At 48.3% G+C, this 23,375-nt stretch overlaps 1 protein-coding gene across 2 annotated transcripts in view; it reads right to left on the minus strand.

Annotated features, from left to right (window-relative positions):
• LOC106611061 (latent-transforming growth factor beta-binding protein 2) overlaps positions 1–23,375 on the minus strand; it is a 155,148-nt gene that overhangs the window by 8,571 nt on the left and 123,202 nt on the right. Inside the window, exons 15-31 of one of the 2 annotated variants that reach the window (XM_014210912.2) lie at positions 22,782–22,880; positions 21,658–21,783; positions 21,013–21,141; positions 20,503–20,622; positions 20,034–20,153; positions 16,970–17,092; positions 16,653–16,775; positions 16,419–16,541; positions 16,153–16,278; positions 15,852–15,977; positions 15,641–15,766; positions 14,904–15,029; positions 13,441–13,566; positions 12,822–12,941; positions 12,545–12,670; positions 9,567–9,689; positions 8,773–8,901 (exon numbers count right to left, since the gene is read on the minus strand). In XM_014210912.2, the coding sequence (XP_014066387.1) occupies positions 8,773–8,901; positions 9,567–9,689; positions 12,545–12,670; positions 12,822–12,941; positions 13,441–13,566; positions 14,904–15,029; positions 15,641–15,766; positions 15,852–15,977; positions 16,153–16,278; positions 16,419–16,541; positions 16,653–16,775; positions 16,970–17,092; positions 20,034–20,153; positions 20,503–20,622; positions 21,013–21,141; positions 21,658–21,783; positions 22,782–22,880 (2,091 nt within the window). The remainder of the gene's footprint in view (positions 1–8,772; positions 8,902–9,566; positions 9,690–12,544; positions 12,671–12,821; positions 12,942–13,440; positions 13,567–14,903; positions 15,030–15,640; positions 15,767–15,851; positions 15,978–16,152; positions 16,279–16,418; positions 16,542–16,652; positions 16,776–16,969; positions 17,093–20,033; positions 20,154–20,502; positions 20,623–21,012; positions 21,142–21,657; positions 21,784–22,781; positions 22,881–23,375) is intronic. The other variant, XM_014210914.2, reaches the window with a different exon arrangement.

A 23,375-nucleotide genomic window follows, 5' to 3' on the forward strand; every position in this document is an offset into this window, starting at 1 on the left:
TTTTTCTGGAAGGGCACCTTTGTTGCGGAATTTGAGGGAAGTTTGCCAAGTTCTCTTTTGTTCGAGACCCCATGCTGTGTGTGTTCTTTTCTAATTAGAATCAAAATGGCTGAATCAGCGAAAGCTAATCTTTTACAGAACATTTGAAGTCGTGGGGAAATGGAGGAGTATCTGGTACTGTATTATTTTCTCTATATGTCACAACGTTATGGGCATGACATAATGACAGGAACAGTAGACAGTAAAGTATAAATCAACTTCATGGCATCTAGTAGCCCTGTATGTCTTATTAAACATGCTAACACATCAATTGGAATCAAATGGAAATACAGTTGCGCCAAGGATTCATAAAGTTAGTAGATTTGTTAAGGAAAAAAGAACTGACATTCACATATTGTCTAGCAGCAATTTATTCTGTCTCCTAGCTCTCGTAAATGCTGCATCATTCGAGGAAGAAGAAGAGGCAGCCAGAATGACTGCATTAAGCAACCCGTTCAGCAGGGATGGAGAGGGCTTGGCTTGGGCCCTTGCCGTACAGTTACATTACAGACAAGTGCATTCTGGGAGACCTAACTGTCCAGCCATCCCGAAGATGGTCCAAAATATTGCTACTAGTGATGTCAGCCAAATGGCTCTGACATGATGAAGAACACAGTTGACGTGGGGACATAAGAGCCACCAAAATACAAACGTTGTGTTTGCCAACTTAGTAGAAGGGGCCGTTATCAAAAACATGTAGTTGTTTCCCCATTAAAATGTTCACTTATTTAAATGTTTTAAGTAGCTATAGTCCCTCTGCACCGTGTGGAATTTGAGGACTTCCTACAGACTAATAGTAATAGGAGGTGTACACTGTAACACCGAAGAACATTTCTGCATGTGTGAAAAGCTGAAGTGGGGTTTTGGATTGTCAGTGTGAGTAAAGCAGACAGCTGGGAGGTCTCTCAGGAAGGTCATCTAAACTCTCAGCTGCTACATGAAATAATCTGTGTCTGCCCCGCGATTTTCATCCATCTGAAACATGGAAACAATGTTCCTGTTTCCACATGTGTAGCGGCATATATGACGCTATCAAACCATCATCCAAGAAAGGAAGGGGACATTACTTTAATGGTCTTTCCATGGCTTTCCATGGATGTCCTGAAGCCCTGGGACTGACAGCCTTACTTAACTCTTCAATTAAGACTGTCTGTCTGTCCAGCCAGACCGTGAGCATGTTAATCACATGCTAAATGGCCTGTGGGAAATGCACAATGCATGCTCTAACTCTAATAATACAGGCACTGTCAGTAACATACAGCAACATGAACACTGACACAGTCCAGCAGGAAGCTGAAACCCCTCTCCTACACTTTCCAGGTCATGATCACCGTAGTAACAACAGGAAGAATGCTAGACTGAATTGCTCGAGGGGGTGGATTTGAGGTGGGGTGAGAAGTTAACTGTAGATGGGAGTTGCTGAGCTGTTGGGCCATCTCCCCCCCCACCCTCCTCTCTCATAATGGTCTGACCCAGGAGCCCCTTCCTGAGTGTAAATCAGCCTGGCCCGGTAATGGTTCACGCCAGATCAGGTGAGCAGGTTAAGTGGAGGTCTCAGTGCCGTGTTGTAATGTGGAGCACATGGTGGGCCTGTGTGGCTAGCTGACTGTTGGCACACCCTCCACACTTCTCCCCTATGTTCCCTGGTTCCCTGGGCAACCCATGGCCTGATTGGACCCATATGCAGGCCAGGGTTATTTGACGCATAGGATTAGCCAGGGATGAGGAGGGATATTTATTTTACAGGGAGCGTGTTTCCCTGTTTCATCTGTTGTTTCATTCCCTGACCCCAGCCGACCCCAGCCGAGCCCGGCCACCTCCAAGATTAAACCGTGTTTTATAACCTGTGTGTACTATGTCCATTCCCCAACATAACCCTACATCTGGACAACAGCGTGCTAAATGTCTTTTGAAACCCATTACATTTCCATACATTAGTGTAGAAGCTTGAAGAGAGTGTGACCACCAACCATTTCCAGCCCTGTATGCCTTAATAAAGACAAGCCGTAGCCACACAAAATGTATAGCCACAACGCCGAGCTACAGCTGGATCAAAATGAGGTACGTGTTTCTTTTCCAACACAAACACATTGACAAGCACACCCAGTTTTTCTCATACAGTACCCACAGTTTGTCTCTATAGGCTGTCGTAGCAGGGATGAGTGAACAACTGAAATGGACGGAGGTAGAGCGCAGTTGCAGCTTAAGACTGTTTTCCCCTTTTGTATTATGACCACAAAATGAGTTTGGCGAGCAGAGCCAAAGACAACCAGCACCCCATCGGAGTAAAAATAAAACAACGCCCCTCGAAGAAATGGCAAATTACAGTGTCTGGCCTCAAATTTGATGATTTTTACAAGCAGACATAAACGCCTCAGAGTAATTGAGCTCCCTCCCCAGACACTTTATTGGGGTGACGGCAGCATCTCTCATAACCTCCCATAATGCCCTGGAACAAGTGGCCATTGTGCTGAGATGCTGAGCTGTGGAGGGGAGAGAGAGAGGCGAGAGGGCTTGGTCCTCAGATCCCACAGCCCAGACTGAGGGTGCGGGGGCCGGAGGGGAGAAGTTCTGAGTCAACATCTGTGCTGCTTTGTGTGGATGTACTGTATATATGTCCCAGGAAGATGCTGGGGAGCCTGGAAGAGAGGAGGAGCGGCTGGCACCAGAAAAGAAGTGAGGAGAGAGCGGGTCAGAGATGGCCATGGCTGGCTGCACCACTGCACTGGACTGGACCAGAGAGGCTGGAGCTGTTTCGATGCTCTGGGGTATTTTGACTTGGACTTGGGCTGTTGCCTTTGAACAGGTGTGGGTCATTGCCCACAATGTGTGACCTCTATGGTCAAACTGTTGTGAAAAAAAACCTTGTTGGTGGTTAGATAAGTGAGAGGAGACAGTTACACAACAACATGGCTATTGTGGGCGCCTAATGCAATAACCAGCAGCACCTACTTACATCACACAACTTTTTCAGACTATATTGAACTGAGCCTATGCGAGCAGGAGACAGGTCAAGTTGATGGTAAATGGTAAAACAGGGGAGGCTGTAAGCAGCTGTTTTGGATCTGGCCAGCTCTCACAACAGGCCCCTCCACGCTGGGATCCAGCCACACAGCATCATGGTCTTCAGAAGAGAGAGGGACACACCAAGCCAGGCTCTGTCATCGGCCAGGGTGCTGACGCTCAGCTAGGCTCTGCTCTCCACTGTGAGTCAAATAAAGAGGCATGGCAATGAGAATATAACAGGCTGCTCGACGTTCACCGCATCTCAACACCCTCTCTCTCTCTCTCTTTCAGGACGCCCCATCTGGGGCTCTTTCCACTAGATCATGCTATCATAACTCTCTCCCCTTCAGTCCTGGCCCTGCCTGTTTGGAAGCCATTTTGATATGAGCAAATGCTTGGCCTGTATGTTTGTTCAATGTCAGATATGCCTCTTATAAAACCGACTTAATCATGTAAGCAGTAAGCGAGAAGTTTACGGTAAGCGAGAAGTTTATCGGCAAAGGCGAACAACAGTGCCAGCCATGGCCTATTCAACCTGCTTGGAAAACGGGTGAGCACCAGCATTAATCAAACACTCTTCTGTATATAGTAAAATTATGTTCATCTCTCATGGACACACATACACAAACGGATGGTCTGTCCTTGCCAGTAAACACATAGGCGCTCTTGTTTTCAGTTGTCATGGAGACGGTGCTGTTCTGTTGTATTTGGACAGATGTTATAAACTGTCAAAAAAATAATAATTGCACACTCCACGTATAATCTCCCAGCAATTTAATGGGTATTTACCAACATTTCGGCATCACCGTGCCTTCCTCAGGGTAATGTCATGAATACTTGAACCAGGTTATGTAGACACACAGTGCAATTAGTGTAACCAATGACAGTAGTGAGGGGTGTGTCATAATGATTAAGTTAATTAAAATTAATTAGTGAAACTGTTAAAAATATTGTATATGGCATATTAAATAAACAGTATTATGCTATTGTTATCATATAGAAACATAATGGAATATTGTACATCATATTAAATAAACAGTATTATGCTATTGTTATCATATAGAAACATAATGGAATATTGTACATCATATTAGCATCAACGTACATTATTGTTTCATTCAATTTCACATAATAACTTCATATTTCATTTTTGTTACATGTAATCTTTTGGTTCAACCTTACAGATGTTAGACGCAGATTTGTCAGTCGTCTACACCCATCCCAGACCAGGGGTTACGACTTCCGCCGAAGTCGGCTCCTCTCCTTGTTCGGGCGGCGTTCGGCGGTCGACGTCACCGGCTTTCTAGCCATCAAATGGATACCATTTTTCATGTATCCATTTGTTTTGTCTTGTTCCCTGCACACCTGGTTTTCATTCCCGAATCACACTACATGTATTTATTCCTCTGTTCCCCCTCATGTCTTTGTGTGAGATTGTTTGTGTGTTAAGTGTTTTGTAACGCGCCAGGCTGGCGTTCGTTATTTCCGTGTTATTTCACGAAGCTTGTTTGAATTGTTAAACATTTATGTTTTGTGACTGTTTTTACGCGCTTTACACTTTGCCTTGCTGGCTGGAGGTGTTTGACGCAGCTGCGTCCGTCTGTAATCTCTCTCATGCTAAAATAAATTGTGCGCCTGTTCACAATTCTCTGCTCTCCTGCACCTGACTTCACCACAAGTACGCACACGCCTGACAGAATCTCACACCTACCATGGAGTCCGCAGGAGTCGAGGAGCGCGTCCAGGAACACTCAGCAATGCTGCATCATCTCGGTGGCATGATGGATCGCGTTGTCCAGACCATGGACCGCTGGGAGAGACAGGAAGTTTCTCCAGCGCCTCGACCAGCGCAACCGGTGTTACCTCTACCCGTCCCGTCCGGATCCAGTTCCAGTGGGATGTGTCTCTCCCTTCCCAGGGAGTATGACGGGATGGCAGCACAGTGCCAGGGGTTCCTCCTACAACTGGACTTATACCTGGCCACCGTTCACCCAGCTCCCTCGGGAAGGGAGAGAGTGTCTGCCCTCGTCTCATGCCTCTCGGGGAGAGTTCTGGAGTGGGCAAACGCCGTATGGGGAGAAGGAGACGCAGCGTTGGACCACTTCGAGGAGTTCACCGTCTTCGACCATCCACCCGAAGGAAAAGCGGCAGGGGAACGGCTCTTCCATTTGAGGCAGGGGACGAGGAGCACACAGGAGTTCGCACTGGAATTCCGGACCTTGGCCGCCGGAGCAGGATGGAATGACAGGGTCCTCATCGACCACTACCGATGCAGCCTGCGCGAGGACGTCCGACGGGAGTTGGCCTGCGCCCGTGCATTGACTATCGAGGTCTCAATCAAATCACGGTGAGGTACAGTTACCCGCTACCTCTTATCGCCACGGCGATTGAGTCAATGCATGGGGCACGCTTCTTCACTAAACTGGATCTCAGGAGTGCATACAACCTGGTGCGTATCCGGGAGGGAGACAAGTGGAAGACGGCGTTTAGTCCCACCTCAGGGCATTATGAGTACCTCGTCATGCCGTACGGGTTGATGAATGCTCCATCAGTCTTCCAATCCTTTGTAGACAAGATTTTCAGGGACCTGCACGGGCAGGGTGTAGTGGTGTATATCGATGACATTCTGATATACTCCGCTACACACGCCGAGCATGTGTCCTTGGTGCGCAAGGTACCTGGACGACTGTTGGAGCATGACCTGTACGTCAAGGCTGAGAAATGCCTGTTCTTTCAGCAGGCCGTCTCCTTCCTAGGGTATCGCATTTCCACATCGGGGGTGGAGATGGAGAGTGACCGCATTGCAGCCATACGTAATTGGCCGACTCCCACCACGGTAAAGGAGGTGCAGCGATTTTTAGGGTTTGCCAATTACTACCGGAGATTTATCTGGGGTTTTGGCCAGGTGGCTGCTCCCATTACCTCACTGCTGAAGGGGGGTCCTGTACATCTGCAGTGGTCGGTTGAGGCGGACAGGGCTTTTGGGCACCTAAGAGCTCTGTTTACCTCGGCTCCCATGCTGGCCCATCCGGATCCCTCTTTGGCGTTCATAGAGGAGGTGGACGCGTCCAAGGCTGGGATAGGAGCCATGCTCTCTCAGAGCTCGGGCACGCCACCGAAGCTCTGCCCCTGTGCTTACTTCTCGAAGAAGCTCAGCCCGGCGGAGTGGAACTATGATGTGGGGGACCGGGAGCTGTTGGCTGTGGTTAAGGCTTTGAAGGCGTGGAGACATTGGCTTGAGGAGGCGAAACACCCTTTCCTCATCTGGACTGACCACCGCAACCTGGAGTACATCCGGGCAGCTAGGATGGGATAGGCTAGTCTGAATCCTTGTCAGGCAAGGTCCGCCATGTTCTTTAACCGTTTTGTGTTTTCCCTGTCCTACGGACCAGGTTCCCAGAATGTGAAGGCAGACGCACTGTCCCGGCTGTATGACACAGAGGAGCGGCCCATGGATCAGACTCCCATTCTCCCGGCCTCCTGCTTGGTAGCGCCAGTCGTGTGGGAGCTGGACGCAGACATTCAGCAGGCGTTGCGTATAGAGCCCGCTCCACTCCAGTGTCCCGTCAGGCGTCAGTACGTTCCGTCTGCTGTCCGTGACAAGTTGATCTATTGGGCCCACACATCACTCTCCTCTGGTCATCTGGGGATCGGTCGGACCGTGCGCTGTCTGACTGGGAAGTACTGGTGGCCCACCTTGGCTCGGAACGTGAGGGTTTATGTTTCCTCCTGCTCGGTGTGCGCCCAGTGTAAGGCTCCTAGACACCTGCCCAGAGGTAAGCTACATCCCTTACCCGTTCCACAACGGCCTTGGTCACACCTGTCGGTGGATTTTCGAACGGATCTTCCTCCCTCACAGGGAAGCACCACGATCCTGGTCGTTGTGGATTGTTTCTCTGTCCCGTCGTCTCCTCCCTCTGCCCGGTCTCCCTACGGCCCTACAAACTGCGGAGGCCCTGTTTACACACGTCTTTCGTCACTACGGGGTGCCTGAGGATATAGTGTCTGATCGAGGTCCCCAGTTCACTTCGAGAGTCTGGAGGGCATTCATGGAACGTCTGGGGGTCTTGATCCGCCTCACCTCGGGTTTCCACCCCGAGAGTAATGGACAGGTGGAAAGAGTGAACCAGGATGTGGGCAGGTTTCTGCCCGGGGGAGTGGGCGGCGTTCGTGGCCTGGGCAGAGATGGCGCAGAACTCGCTCCGCCATTCCTCCACTAACCTCTCCCCCTTTCAGTGTGTATTGGGGTACCAGCCTGTTCTGGCACCGTGGCATCAGAGTCAGACCGAGGCTCCTGTGGTGGACGATTGGTTCAGGCGCGCGGAGGAGACATGGGAAGCCACCCATGCTCACCTCCAGCAGGCCGCGCTGCGCCAAAAGACCAGCACGGACCATCACCGCAGTGAGGCCCGGTGACAGGGTCTGGCTCTCGACCCGAAACCTGCCCCTCCGCCTGCCCTGCCGGAAGCTGGGCCCATGGTTTGTGGGGCCATTTAAAGTCCCGAGGAGAGTGAACGAGGTATGTTACTGGTTACAGCTTCCCTCCGATTACCATATTAACCCCTCGTTCCATGTGTCTCTCCTCAGGCCGATGGTGGCTGGTCCGCTCCAGGAGTCTGAGGTGCGGGAGGTTCCTCCGCCCCCTCTGGACATCGAGGGGGCCCCGGCGTACTCCGTCCGTTCCATCCTGGATTCGAGGCGTCGGGCGAGGGGCCTTCAGAGGGGTACGGTCCGGAGGAGAGGTGCTGGGTTCCGGTGGCGGATGTGTTGGACCCTGAACTGCTGCGGGAGTTCCACTGTCGCCGGCCGGATCGCCCTGCGCCTCGCCCTCTATTTATTCCTCTGTTCCCCCTCATGTCTTTGTGTGAGATTGTTTGTGTGTTACGTGTTTTTTAACGCGCCAGGCTGGCGTTTATTATTTCCGTGTTATTTCACGAAGCTTGTTTGAATTGTTAAACATTTATGTTTTGTGACTGTTTTTGCGCGCTTTACACTTTGCCTTGTTGGCTGGAGGATTTTGACGCAGCTGCGTCCGTCTGTCTGTAATCTCTCTCATGCCGAAATAAAGTGTGCGTCTGTTCACAATTCTCTGCTCTCCTGCACCTGACTTCACCACAAGTACGCACACACCTGACACCAGGTGACCACCAGAACGGGTCTCTCTAGTTGCAGAGACCTGAGGAGGTCGAGGGCTGGGGTGGGCGGCTGGCCGGGAGGGGTAGGGTGCACCGTACGTCCCATCAGACGACAGCCTTGCCCCACTTAGAGAGGGGAACAGCTGGGATCAGGTTACACCCCTGGCCCCTGCCAATAGGGCTCCATTAGCTCCATTGTCTGGAGGATGAGACCTAGCCCTATTATCTGACGGGCCTCAAACACTGCCTCGGATGACACCGCTGCCCCCTTTCTAAATGGCCCAATTTCAGGGCCCATTTCCCCTTTCTATGCTCCCCTGGCCAGGAAGGCCCAGTGCACTTGATAGCGTTTGATTCACACGAGCCTCTTTGTGTATGCGTGCCAGAGTGATATCAGTATCTCTGTATGGTGGGGGTGAGCTGGGGGGCTATCGACAAAATGCAGAGTGCTTCTTTCAGACCACTGCTCTGTCCTCTCCCACCCCAAGGTAAATTAGCAGTGAGGCTGATACTCGGGTGCCTTCAGCTATTCATAAAGTAAGTACATTACCTGTTGACTAAGCACAGCGCCTGTGTGTCCACTCTGACTTACCACAGTCTGGGTTGTCCTGTCCGTACAGGCCAGGCTGGCAGCCCATGAAGCATCGGTATGAGCCAATGGTGTTCTCACAGCGCCAGGTGCCACACACTGAGCTACCAAACTCCTTACACTCATTCTGATCTGTGGAGAGAGACAGAAGATGCTCTAATGTCATACACATATCAATCCTATCCTCCACCCTTCACAGCAGCATGGATCTCCAGCATGAGTAGGCCCGGCCAGGAGCCCTGAGATAAACATGTGCTTATGTCATACATGCATGCACACGCACACATGCACTGACACACAGCAACCCTACTCCTCACAGGCAGCACAATAGCTCCCCCAGCATGAGTAGGCCCGGCCAGGAGGCCTGTGGTGCTGCTCAGCAGCAGCATGGCCAAGAGCAATATTTTACAGCAACTGAAAAACGTGTGAAGGAGCAAAGGGAGACGTTCCAGAGGGAGAATCACCTCCATCCCACAATGAGTTAATTCACCCCCCAAAGGGGAGATGGGAAGGAGAGCTCCAGTCACTGGGAGCTCCCTTACGCAAGGCTACAGCCAGAGGAAAGCCTCTGAGCCAGGATTGGACTCTCTCACTGAGGGAACGTTACCACTGAAACCAAACTGATTACAGCTACATAATCAATGTGTTACACCGGGATGCGAACTCTGGTCTAAATGGACCAGAACATTCTATTAACTCTGCTGAAATGTTGTGAGAATGTAGTGATTCAGCTGGGGCAGAAGCAGTGGCTTGTTGTGGGAAGAGTGAGGGAGGTATGAGGTTGGTAGTGTTCTTACCCTCACAGTCGGCTGTGTCTGTAGAGTACTTGAAGCCAGCCTCACAAAGGCAGATGTAGGAGCCAGCCTTGTTTAGACACTGACCATGGGAGCACACGCCATCCTTGCTGCACTCATCAACATCTGGAGGAGAAAGGAGGATGAGAGGGGGGAGAGAGAGAGTGAAAGAGAGAGACGAGGGAAGAGTGCGACCGAGAGAAAAAGAGACAAATGGAGAGGAAAGTGTGAAAGGAAATGATTGTTAAGTTTTCTATGTTGATTACAGTCTTGAAGTATTATCTCCTTTGGTACAATATGAATCAGTTCACCCACTGAGAATCTCATTCTCTTTTAGCATGAAGAAAAATAATGTGTGCAGTCAAGGGTTTGTCTGAGAGTAAGATACACTGCCCATTTGGAACACTGTACTGGCAAACAGGAAATATGAAGAAAAAAAACGATGTACCTTCCCAGCAAACCAGAATTTGTTCTAGGCAAGTTCCCAGAACATTAGTTAGGTTCTGGCAAATTTTCTCATAACACAAAAACTGTCCAGTCGTGCTGATGATTATACAACGAGGGTTGATGATTATACGAGGGTTGATGATTATACAACGAGGGTTGGTGATTATACAACGAGGGTTGGTGATTATACAACGAGGGTTGATGATTATACAACGAGGGTTAATGATCTTGCTGTAGATCTGAAGATTGTAGGTTCAATCCCACATATTATTTAACCAAAAAACGGTTGAGGCTCAGATATAATCTACTAGAAGAGAGGATGTCTTTATTTCATTTAGATATAGAAATCCAGGCAGAATTTAGATTAACTGTAGAAAATAAAACATTCTGTAAAAATGTACTGTTTAACTTTTTCTTTAACACGATATAATTCCTAATTTGAGAAGCTTGATATGATCCCAGCTATCTTATTTTTCATTAACTAAAAAACAAAAGTGATCCTAGATCAGCACTCATAGTCTTGAAAACCTTGTAATTATGGCCCAGAAGTACGCAGCATATAAAGAGTATGAGTGTCGTGATGGTGAATAACCCAGTTAACAGTATATCCCTGGGTTAGTTATGTCTAAGAAGGCTAACGATTGAACATACTGCCATGGTTATATATACTGAAAAAATAAGATTTGGTTATCAAAAATATTCTTTGAATGTTTTTCGGATGTTATAATCCTAATGTTAGATCAAATCCTTTCTAAAACTTAATGGGAATCTTAGATAATGTCCTGGGAATGTTCCCGGTTTACTGGGTTAGCTATTGGTCTGGGAACATTCACTCCGACTAGTAAAACATTTATAATGATGGCTTTATGCTTGATTAAATGTAGATTGGTGGATAATTGCCACATTACAACATAACTTACAAGGTATTTGGACTGAATAATAAGTGGGGGCAAGGCAGAAAAGCAACAAAAATAGAACAGGAATGAAAAGCCCCTCTTCTTCTGCCAAGGGCTGATAATGAGACAAATCTCTCAAGGTAGATAGTAAACACATGTATGGAGGTACAGGGAACAAAATAGTCTGAGAAGTGTCTAGGTAAACACCCCAATTTATGTTCCAGTTTAAGAACTATATGATTCAATAACAAACATTTATAGCAATGATTTATCTCAAACAGAGCTGCATGGCAGGTTATGCTAGATTGACAAGTGATTAGTTCATCTTTGTGATTTATATTAGTCCTATGTCCACTGTTGAGTCCCAGACAGTGAAAGTGCCCATTGCCCTTTAAGCAACCATCTATCCAGCCAGTCCACCTGTGTTCCAACCAGAGGACCAAACACTCTGGGCTCACCTGACCCCCTCCATCCCATGTACCCCCTCTCCTCTCCCTGCAGGGCCCATGGCAGAGAGGCCTGGCTTTCATTGTGTCAGCGCTGCACACACAACAGCAGACGGCATGAAAATATACCCAGCATCTGATTTATAGGATAATTAAAGGACAATATTTGCTGTGGCAGAGGGCCAGGGGAGTGTGCCGGTTGGGTCTGCCTTGCTCACTGGTGTGGTGCTGTAGTACATGGCCACAGCCCAGGGGACATCAGGGAGAGCCTAGCCATCAGCACTGGCTACTGGGGAGGGGCTGCCTAGCCTGCTGGGTACGTATGCGGCGGTAGGTAGCCTTGCGGTTACGAGCGTGGGGCCAGTATCCGAAAGGTCGTTGGTTCGAATCCCCAAGCTGACTAGGTAAACATCTGTTGATGTGTCCTTGGATAAGAGTGTCTGCTAAATGACTAACATGTAAATGAATGGCTGGAAGACGTCTCGGGGCCTCATAACCCCCTCCAGGATCCTCTACCCCCAGAGAGTGGTCTTGCTCTACACTTACCTGCTTCACATCCCTCTAGAGGGATAACATGCTCAGTGTACTGCCCAAAGTTTTTTCATCCAGGCTATGCTAACTCTTGGTACCCTTCAGCAGTAAACTATACCAGAATCAATAATACGCAGGTCAGACATTTAGCCTGAGTTATGTTCCCTTCATATTGATTCTCCCAGAGGGTTCCATTTCTCTGTATTTTGACAGCTAATGCTCCAGAAGGTTTCAGTGAAAGGCTAGCTAGCTCTCTTGCCAACAATTAGGAGCAGCATTTTTTCCCCCTCTGTTGTGACCAGGGCAGTGGGTGCGGCTGGAATGACATCAAACCTGGTCCAGTGGAGCTGAGAGAGGGGGAGCAGTGAGACGGTTGATGTCTGGCCATGGCCTGTTAGAAACAATGTCTGGGTTTGATGACTGCTGCCTAACTGGTCTGGGGAACAAGTGGACACCCAGGCACCCCAGAGCAGGAGCAGAGGGTCAGGGGGGAGAGGGGTCAGCCCTGAGAGAGACAGGGTCAGGGAGTACAAGCTGCCCTCTGCATGCACTGTCTGCCCTCACCCAGACAGGAGAGGGGCATGTGGCTTGTGCTCGTTGTGGTAATACATTCAAACCAGTTGGTAGTTAGTTATAAACAGTATATATTGTTCTCTCTCACCTTGGCAGCCAATTCCATCTGTGGTGCCTGTGGTGTATCCATCAGGACATTTGCAGAGGTAGGAACCCACTGTGTTTAGACAGTCCCCATCTCCACAGATCCCCCCAGACTGACACTCATCCACATCTGTAATACATACACACACACAGAGGCAAACATGACAACATGACAGGCTAATCGGATAGTTAATCAAGGACAGTTCATCAATACACACACAGCTGAACAGGAGAGGACGTCACCCCCCCCATCCTAAGAGAGAGGGTGTGAGTGTGTGTACCTCTGCAAGATGTCCCGTCCACCATCTCCAGGCCCGGGGGACAGGAGCAGCTGTATGAACCAGGGTTGTTGGTACACTGTCCTGCCAGACACAGACCGTGGTCCTCACACTCGTTGATGTCTGTCGGGGGACACGTAGGGGAAACAGACACACACAGTGCGTAATGTAGCGTGACACATTCCCACCACAGCTGGGAGGTCATTAGGTCTTAATCCAAGTGGGTCCTCACTTTGTCCTCCAAATAAAACGGCCAAAACTTCAAGGAAAGTGTCACAACCTCCCACATGAATATACATCATTTTCATCTTTTACATCAGGGAATTATGACGACTCAAATCGCATCTACTGCACAGGAGGTTGGTGGCACCTTAATTGGGGAGGATGGGCTCGTGGTAATGACTGGAGCGGAATCAGTGGAATGGTATCAAACACATCATACACATAGTTTCCAGATGTTTGATGCCATTCCATTTGCTCCATTCCAGCCTCCACTGATCTGCAGGTACTCGTCTACCACGCAGAGCTGTGACTGACTACAAATAAATCATCAGCATAAGAGGAGAACTTCAAGCAGGAGTGAAGGGTCATTAGAGTTTAGTCCCAGGTAAAAAAGTAGTACCTTCACAGGTGAGCCCATTGGGCGCCAGCGTGAAGCCAAGGTCACAGGTCATACAGGAGTAGGAGCCCTCTGTGTTGCTGCAAACGCCCATGGGACAGACCCCTGGGGACAGGCACTCATTTATGTCTGAGAGAGAGAGAGTGAGAGAGAGAGAGAGAGAGAGAGAGAGAGAGAGAGAGAGAGAGAGGAGAGAGAGAGGAGAGAAAGAGAGGAGAGAGACAGAGAGAAGAGAGATGGAGACAGAGAGAGAGGAGAGAAAGAGAGAATGAATGAAAGAAAGAGAGGAGAGAGACAGAGAGAAGAGAGACGGAGACAGAGAGGGGAGAGAGAGAAAAGAGAGAGAGCATCATAACATGAGTGAGGTCAGATCTAGCCTAAGGAGCCAGTCTCTCAGTCTGTCTCTGGCCTGACAACATGACTAATGACTGAATGCAAGGAGCCAGTCTCTCAGTCTGTCTCCGGCCTGACAACATGACTCATGACTGAATGCAAGGAGCCAGTCTCTCAGTCTGTCTCTGGCCTGACAACATGACTAATGACTGAATGCAAGGAGCCAGTCTCTCAGTCTGTCTCTGGCCTGACAACATGACTAATGACTGAATGCAAGGAGCCAGTCTCTCAGTCTGTCTCTGGCCTGACAACATGACTAATGACTGAATGCAAGGAGCCAGTCTCTCAGTCTGTCTCCTGCCTGACAACATGACTAATGACTGAATGCAAGGAGCCAGTCTCTCAGTCTGTCTCCGGGCCTGAAAACATGACTCATGACAATGCAAGGAGCCAGTCTCTCAGTCTGTCTCCGGCCTGACAACATGACTCATGACTGAATGCAAGGAGCCAGTCTCTCAGTCTGTCTCCGGCCTGACAACATGACTCATGACTGAATGCAAGGACAGTAAGCAAAGCCTCCTTTATTAGCTTGCACTGACAGTGCTTTATTAAAAAGGGTGGAGAGAAGTATGCAGGACAGGCATCTATTCCAAAACAGCAAGCTATTACAGGTGGTGTATAATTACTGTATCAACAAACACTCATGGCTCTCTGTTATGTGATCATTGGAAATTCCTTGCTCTGGTACAGATTGTATTTCTTACGAGGGAAATAGTGAAGGCCATTGTTAAGTGAATGGAATGGCTTTTGGTTTGCCTGTGGGTCAACAGAGGAGTTCCACAGTTTGTGCTGGCTGCGTAGGAGCTGGGGAGTGGTTGGTTTCATTTCAAATTAAGCCGTTAATCTTTCCCTGGCATGAAGACATCCATTAAAATCCAATCAAAGTCTGACTTGGACTTGTTTTCAGGATTTTCCCAGGGCAAAAAACATTTCAAAAAGGAGATCTTCTTCCTAGTCTCAATCCACCCTTCCATTAAATGACATTAGAGTATGAACTGGATCTGTGCTGTGCATCTTGGGGAGAAGAATAGGAGGGCGGAGGTGAGTGTGTTCCAGAGGTTAGACAGTCTTACCCTGGCAGTGGGAGCCATCCTCAGACAGGGTAAAGCCAGTCCCACAGCTGCTGCAGGAGAAGGATCCGGGACTGTTCCTACACAGCTGGCCTGGGCACACGTTAGCCACCAAGCACTCATCCACATCTGAACAACAGGACAGAGAAACAGAGAGAGAAGGCCAGTTAACTACATACCTGAACAGCAGCAGAGGATAGAATGCCTGGTGGAAAACATGACTACATGCCACATGTAATCATTTCGATCAGTTTCTAATTGATATGGCATAAAGTTCCACTGTCAACACATCTATCTCTCCCGCTGATCTATCAGTGGGACAGGCTGACTTCACTGTGTTTTATTTGAAGCCCATGTCTCTTTCTTTTGAACGCGGATCAGATGGATGGTGCCAGAGGGAGAGGGATGCAGGATCCAGTTATGATGTGATGTCTGGGAGGAGTATTTTGGGATCTTTAGCTAAGGAGAGGGGCTTTGGTCCAATCCGTCACACCTGACATCATTTACAGACAACCTGAGCCTGCTGTTAACAAAAGGCGATGTGGGAGAGAGGCTTGGCTGGACTCACGCAGGGCCCAATGGGGGCGTTACCTGGCACACTCTCTCACATCTGTCACAGGCAGGGCAGAGTGCAGAGGGCAGGGTCAGAGCCTAACATGCTCATAGAGCACTCGGTAACACATGGCCTGGTAACGCACACACCAACTCACATGTACGCAGGAAATGCGTCCAAGACTCACCATCACACTCCAGCCCATCCTCAGTCACTCTATAGCCTGACCCACAGGTGGTGCAGGTGAAGGAACCCTCAGTGTTGGTGCATGTTCCCCTGGGGCACGTAGTGGGCAGCTCACACTCATCAATATCTGTAATACACCAATACGGACTACTAAGTAAAACACCACTCCTTCGATGGACCATTAGATGTGGTTTCAGGGAGAATGGACCGACCTTCACACAGCTCTCCATCTAGGGAGACGCTGTAGCCTGAGGGACAGGTGATGCAAGAGAAGGAGCCCTCAGAGTTCAGACAGATCCCGTTAGCACACACAGACCCAGACCGGCACTCATCAATATCTGGAGGAGACACCAGGCCAGCACAGACATTAATTACTATTGGCAAACAAACTATATACAAGTATTGCGTTACAGTTCTAAGACACACCTAGATCACAGTAACAGAGACAGTTATACATCTTTACAGAAGGCGTGGGTGAGTGTTCCAGCTGGGGAAGGCTTTGGCTGGACTCACCCTCACACCTCTGCCTGTCCTGGGACACCCTGTATCCGTCTTTACAGCGGGTGCAGGTGAAGGAGCCCTCTGTGTTGGCACACACCCCTCCCAGACACATGTCTGCCTTGGAGCACTCATCCACATCTGGAATAAAATGACAGATTGTCATGAAAAATGAGCAGTAGGATGCTACACACTGTCTGACATGCACCATATCTGTCCATGGTGGATGATGATCCTTCACCATGTTGCCTGAAATGCTAAGGGTTGAACGGGTTCCATACCTTCACATCTCTGTCCATCCGCTGAGCGCTGGAATCCAGGTCGGCAGTTCTCGCATGAGTAGGAACCTTCGGAATTGGTGCAAATTCCCGCGGGGCACACAGGTGTAGCACATTCGTCAACATCTAATAAAAACAACGATGAGGCATTAAAAGAGCCAAAGAGAGCTCAGAGCTCGAGGAGAACAGCGGCATGCCGTGAAGGCTCATATTCCACACATCTAATCTTTTACAGACCTTCACAGGCCCTGCCGTCTGGAGCGCTTTGGTAACCAGGGTTACAGCTGCACCTGTGGGAGCCATCCAGATTGACACACCTGCCATGGAGACAGGCTCCAGGGAGCAGACACTCATCCACATCTGGAGAAAAGACAGTATGTTAGAGGACCTTGTTAAACCACCGCTCATCCTCACTGTTAACAACATTTATTACAAAAAACCTGGACCTCAAAGGCTTCTTCAGTAGCACCATTTCCGCTTCAGAGAACTGTTTATTTTAATTACCGAAACTGGAGAATGAATGATGTGGAACTTATGTTTTCACAAACAAGTACCTTGGCAACTGCTGTTGTCCAGAGAGGCCCGGTATCCTTGGTAACAGCTGCAGCTGTAGGAGCCCTCGGAGTTGACACACCTACCGTGGGCGCACACCGATTGGTCCAAACACTCGTTGACATCTGAGGGTCAAGACAGGTCGCCAACATTGAGGTCACCACGCACCAAGACACATGAGTTTCACTGTGACAGATTTCAGACAGTAAAACACCCAGAACCCACGTCATGATTAGTTGGAATATACTGTACCCCGTGAATGTTTGTTATTATCTATTGTCCTGCCTTAATCTTTTCCAATTCATGCTCTAAGTCAATACACATGACAATAACAAGTTATTTCTGTGGAAGAAATCATACAGAAACGTTGTTTTAGTTGACTCCAAAAAGGCATAAAACAAAGACTATATTTCATGGCTCTCCAAGAATTTGCCCGGCAGCTCTTTCCTCTGTGCGTGTGATAGAGAGCATCTGTGTGTCTGTGAGTGTGTGAGTGGGCAGAGTACAACTCTCTCAACACAGTTGTGTGGGCAGGTTCAGTGTGAGGTGAATGACACAGTAGAAACAGAGGGCTACTGCACTGAAAACATCCAGTGGAACACAGGCAGGGCTTTGTGTGTCTCGTCTCGCGGTGGCTGTAGCCAGACGTCTGTCAGTAGGGCCCAAAACTTTGTTTCTGCAATCTCCTGGCATCTCTCAGTCCTCTACGATAAGCCTGACATGAGACTGGAGCTGTTCTCTCTATCGCACAACCAATTAGGCTTATCCACAACGCAGCCAATTGGGCTCCAACTACTGTGCTACAGGCAATTGACTGAGGCAAACACTGGAAACAAACATAGAGAACACACACGCTGCTTGCATACATGGTCCCTGGTTTAGTTGAGTTCCTTCACCCATGTGGATATTAGCCTGTTAGTGGGGGTTTTGAACCAACTTTATTTAGCTCCTCTGTTCCACCTCATTTACAGAGGAAGTGCAACTCAGCAGCTAGTCATACTCCACATCACAATATAGAACGCTATGAGTGCATTGATTGTATTTGTTTAAAGACCTACTAGCGGAAAATAATGGAGCCCATGTACTGTTTTCTTTGAAGGAAAGTAATAAAACGGGAGTAATCAAAGAGCCCGTAAGGTAAGGTCGAGCCTTCTTCCGTCATACGAATCATTGGGAAGAAGTTATAGAACGGGCCAAAAAACCTGCCTGGATAAGTTCACCTTTCACAGGCCAGCTCAGTCAGGGAGGACTTGACCTTCACACAATAATCACCTCAGACGCTGAAGGATACAATATTTTTCTGGAGGAGGCGAGAAGGAGAAGACGTCACAATACCAGCCAGGAGCGTCTTACGTAACAGGAACACCTCAAGGTTAGGTGACGTTGGCTCGTTCAGCATGCTACAGACCTAGTGTGTCATGCATTGTGTATTGAAGCCTTATAAACCCCCGTAGTGGTTTTATAGTGTAACAGAGGCAGTTATACGAGTGACTAACCACGGCCCTGTTTGTCTGACAGTTGGGTAATATTGACCCCTTGACCCCTTCATACATCTCAGTCATCACTCCAGTCCTCTCCCCTTGACCCAGTAATAAAGACATAGCCCCGCTGGGCTCCACTGCAGAGGCCAGAGCCATCCAAAAATAATAGGCTGTTTGTTTAAGGCTGTGGCCAAGGGAAAATATTTTGACTCTCACAAATTGAAGTATTACAAACAATCTTTTACAGCAGCAGATGATGTGAAAAGATCAGCAATAACAAGGGTGATATGTTTAACCCATAACAGTCTAAGCACTGTCTAAGCCAGAGGGGGGGTTCTACTAAGCTATATGGAATTGTTTTAAGAATGTCATACCAAGGATCATTTAGCTATTTCATTTAGAATTTTAAGACCCCTTGAAGTATTTTTAAATTTTTTTATAAATATTTGAGTAACATTTTTATTTGGCCTTACTGCTATTAGCCCATACAAACGCATTGAATAACAGGTTCACTACACAGAACAACAGATAGTCCCCCCCCCCCCAAAAAAAAATAAATAAATAAGTTTGTTCTGAAGTGTCTGTCCTATATCTGAGAGATATAAGAAAAATCAGGCAACATTTGTTCTTTTTTTCACGTTTTTAACCCCTTAATCTTGGCATTAAACAGTTTCCATATTTATAGTCCTTCTATAAATGTTTTCAACTGGTACCGGGAGACCCTTCAGACGAGTCTTGTTCAGCCTGTGGGCGTCCTAGAGCAAAACATCTACGTGTTCATGAGAGTCTCACCTTTCTACAGAGGGGTCATATTAGTGTGTAGCCCAAACCGTTCGGACGCTACAGACGATTTGGTCTGACAAACACCTGTCACCTTTCACCGCAGATGCGGAAGTGCAACATCGGCATAATAACACGCATCCAATGTAAAAAAAAACGGACATCTCGAGCTTAAACTGACAGATTTTTATGGAGATTTTTTTTGTTATGCTAATAAAATTTCAGCGGGGGCGTGGACATCGACTCTAGGGGGTTAAACAATATGGGTCTGGCCCTGGGGGTTAGGGATTGGTGGGGATGGGCAGATATTACAAAAATAATAGAGCAACTGGAAGGTTAAAGAGTGAGGGAGAGAAGGACCTAGCCTATGAGTCACTAAATCATTGCCCACGCTATGAGAGAGCCATCACTCAAGCCCCACCATGGCCTCTCCTGCGAGTGCTGTGGTTGGGGTGCTGTGGTAGTCCCCTGCACATAAAACATCCAATATTAACCCCTTTGAAAAGAGTATAACAGCATGAAATACATTTTCCACTATCCTTAATGACTCCAGCCCTTTGAGTGAAAAATCTAATTCAGTCCAGTGTGGTTGCAAACTGTAGAGTATCAGGCCTGTCAACATGTCCTTAAGACCATTCACTGTTGCACCGATGACGTCTCATTGGTCATTTCTGGTGTTGCCAACTGCAAGCTTTGCTCACGTAAAGTGTGCCAGGCAGGCTGGGGGAATATTATCCAATCATAAAGAAGTTTAAGAGGGAAACCCAGCTTATTTCCAGGCATGGCCCCTGGAGGCCCATCTTACCCAGACATCTCCCGCTGGCAGCCCTGAACCCGGGGCCACAGGCCTGGCACTGGAAGGAGCCTGGGGTGTTGACACACCTTCCACTGGGGCACGAGCTGGGGCCCTGGCACTCATTTACGTCTGGCAATGGAACAGGGGAGGGAGAGGAGAGAGTGGAGTTGAGGAAATACCATTAAGATAAGCCTGGATCTAGTCTCTGCATTTACATGGGCACTCGCACGCACACATGCACACACACACACCAATAATCATGCCCATATCCTCCCTCTGGTATTGCCTCCTATTTAAAGTCTCCACTTTGTTTTTCCCCTGGCTCAGAGCTGAGGAAAATACAACAATGCCTGTTCTGTGGCTGGATTAGATATAAACCCAGTGCAGCCAATAAACACCCATGGCCAGCATTGTGATGTTCTGTGGATGTTCTGAAAGTACAGAGTATTAAGGTTGTCTGTCTCTGTGCTGGATTCACCTTCACACTGCCCTTTCCAGGACTTGGCGTAGCCACTCTTGCATTCACAGGTGTAAGATCCCTCTGTGTTGACACAGTCACCATCCTGGCACTTGTTGGCCATGTCACACTCATTTATATCTGCACAGAATCCCCAAAACAAGTCAGAGAGGGAAGTAACAAAGAGTGGCTATTGTTCTATGAATCTGGCTCATTAGAGAAACATTGCTAGTCTGAAATTGGCCTTAAATTGCCTTAAATTGCCTTGAAATACAACATAAAAGACTGTTTGAAAATGATGGCACATTACACTTATATAGCATGTTTAAAAAGCTCAAATGTGTCTTCTTAGAGCATAATTCATATTTAAATCTGTCTCTCAGTTCCCCTGGTCGCTCTGGGGAGTGCTTTAGCTAGTATTCTCGTGTGAGAGCACCAGCTAGTACAGTATTTATGTGAGCAGTGAGAACATCACTGGGTGAACGTCCCTTCCTAAAACTACAGCACCCAACATGCTTTTCCCCATCTCACCCTGGCAGAACTTCCTGTTCTGGGTGATGACCTGGCTGTAGCCGCTGTAGCATTGGCAGGTGTAGGAGCCAAAGGTGTTCACACAACGGCCCTTCCCTCCACAAGGGTCCCCCTCACACTCATTCACATCTGGACAGAGAGAGGGAAGGAGGGAGACAGACAGAGAGGGAGAGAGAGAGAGGGGAGGGGAGAGAGACAGAAAGAAACAAATAAAGAGAGAGAGAGATACAGAGAGAAAGAAAGAGGGGGGAGAAAGGCCAGAGTGTTCCATTTCAGTTCCATTTCACCACTGGAAACCTTGTCCTTTCCAACCCTTCACTCTGGAGCCCCTCCACAGTGCAGAGTGGAGTGCAAGCATTCCTCAGTGATGGGCCAGAGCAGGGTTTGGACGGCGACTGCAGAGTGAGGTAACGGATCACAGCTCTGTGGCAGCTCTCTGGATTGCTCCGACCTTGTTGTCAGGCGTTGCATAAAGGGTCAACATAAACACAGGGATCGCTTTCACTTGGCTCTTGAGTTCTCAAGGCCTCTGTGCTTGTATCGTATGTGGTGTGAACGGCGAGGCTCGTGTTGAGACAATGATATGGAGAGCTGACAGAACTCCCGGAGAAGCCCCCTTTGCCCACCCGGCTATTCCCGTCTTACCGATGCAGTTGGTCTGGAGTGCGCTCAGCTTGTAGCCGGGGTCACAGTAGCAGGTGTAGCCTGTCTGCACTGGCACACACAGCCCATGGCCACATATGGTTGGAGTGATGGAGCACTTGTCAATATCTGTGAGGAGATACTGACACTGACTTACCTGTGTGAACATTCAATACAATACAATACAATACAATACAACACAATACAATACAATACAATACAATACAATACAATACAATACAATACAATACAATACAATACAATACCAACAGACATGCCGTGTTCGTCCTATCCTATTAAGTTGTCTTTTCCACTCTTCTTAAACACGATCTACTCCAAAGAAAGTTTACTCGTCCACCACGTGTTATTCTCCATGGAAACGCGCAGGCTGCTTTATGGCAGGCTGCATGGATGGGACACGTTTTACTGCGGTGTAGTGTTCAAACATGTGGCAGGGGGCGCTCACTAAGAGTCAGGATGACAGGGAGGGGCCATGCACTGTTAAGCCTGTCATTGGACTTGTCAGTTGTTTGTTCCAGTCCAAAGTGGTTCTTGTAAACATGAGCTGAGGGTGGGCTGCTGGGTTTGACTCAGAGCTCTGACCCTCTCCATAGGATGACCGCGAGTCACAAACACACAGTCTTCTCTCTCTTCTTTTCATGCAGGCCTGGCGTCTGTCCAGTCCAGACAGTTTCCTCTTCCAAAAGGCACACTCTCTCTGGTTTCTCGCCCTCTGTGCTGCTCGGAAGCCTGAAGCCAAGTTGGCTTGGGGCAGAGGGTCCACTAAGAGGACAATTCATCCTATGCTTCCCCTTGCTACACTACAGGTCAGCCCTAAGAAATGTCTATCAAACAGGCCTGTTGGACATTCAAGTCACAAATGAACTGAGAAATCCCATTTGTATCTAGAAAGCATAAAGTTTAATTTCAATTCTACATTTAAATAGTTATTGGGGAGCATTATGAGTAGACTGTTCCAATTCATTGAATTACCAAAGCTTGTCACACCATTAAATCAAACTAAATCTGCATCTGCTAATGGACTGTTCATCTAGCATCAGTGGATGTTGAGGCACAGTGGCCAGTGCAGTGGAGACCATGAAGTGTACTGTGACCATGCCTCTCACCTGTGACCTGAGTGGCCACATTGATGGAGGCTGTGTCCTTGCCCTCAGATTCAGGCCCCAGGTTGATGGGAGAGTCAGGAGTCACTTTCTCTACCACATCTACCGGAGACAGAGTTGGGGGACAAGAGAGAGGGAGAGAGACAGAGAGAGAAACAGAGAGAGAGAAAGAGAGAAGAAAGACAGAGAGGGAAAGAGAGAAAAGAGACGAGGTGTCAACGTGTCAATGGGCCAATGGGGAGAGCAGACTGGATATCCAACAGCCTTGGCTGCTGCTACTCTCCCCTGACTGACATAGTATCTGCTTTTCCAACTGGCAATGGCATGACAATCACTCACAAGGTCCTCCTACGGTAGCATGGCAGTGATATAAAGGTGAAATACGCCTTTTCTGCTTGCTAAAAACAGATAACAGACATCAATCAGCTGGACCCATAGATCGACTCAACATACAGACTGTCAATGTTTTCATTGGCAGGGGAATCCCGAGGCAGGCTGCCTCTGCTGTGTGCTTTGTGTGAGCAATTTATAGAAAATGGATCAGCACTCCTTGTGCCTGACTACTTGATGAATCTCTGCTTTCTCTGGCACTCTCAT

The sequence above is a fragment of the Salmo salar genome, chromosome ssa09 (genome assembly GCF_905237065.1).
Source record: "Salmo salar chromosome ssa09, Ssal_v3.1, whole genome shotgun sequence".
NCBI classification, from domain to species: Eukaryota; Metazoa; Chordata; class Actinopteri; order Salmoniformes; family Salmonidae; genus Salmo; species Salmo salar.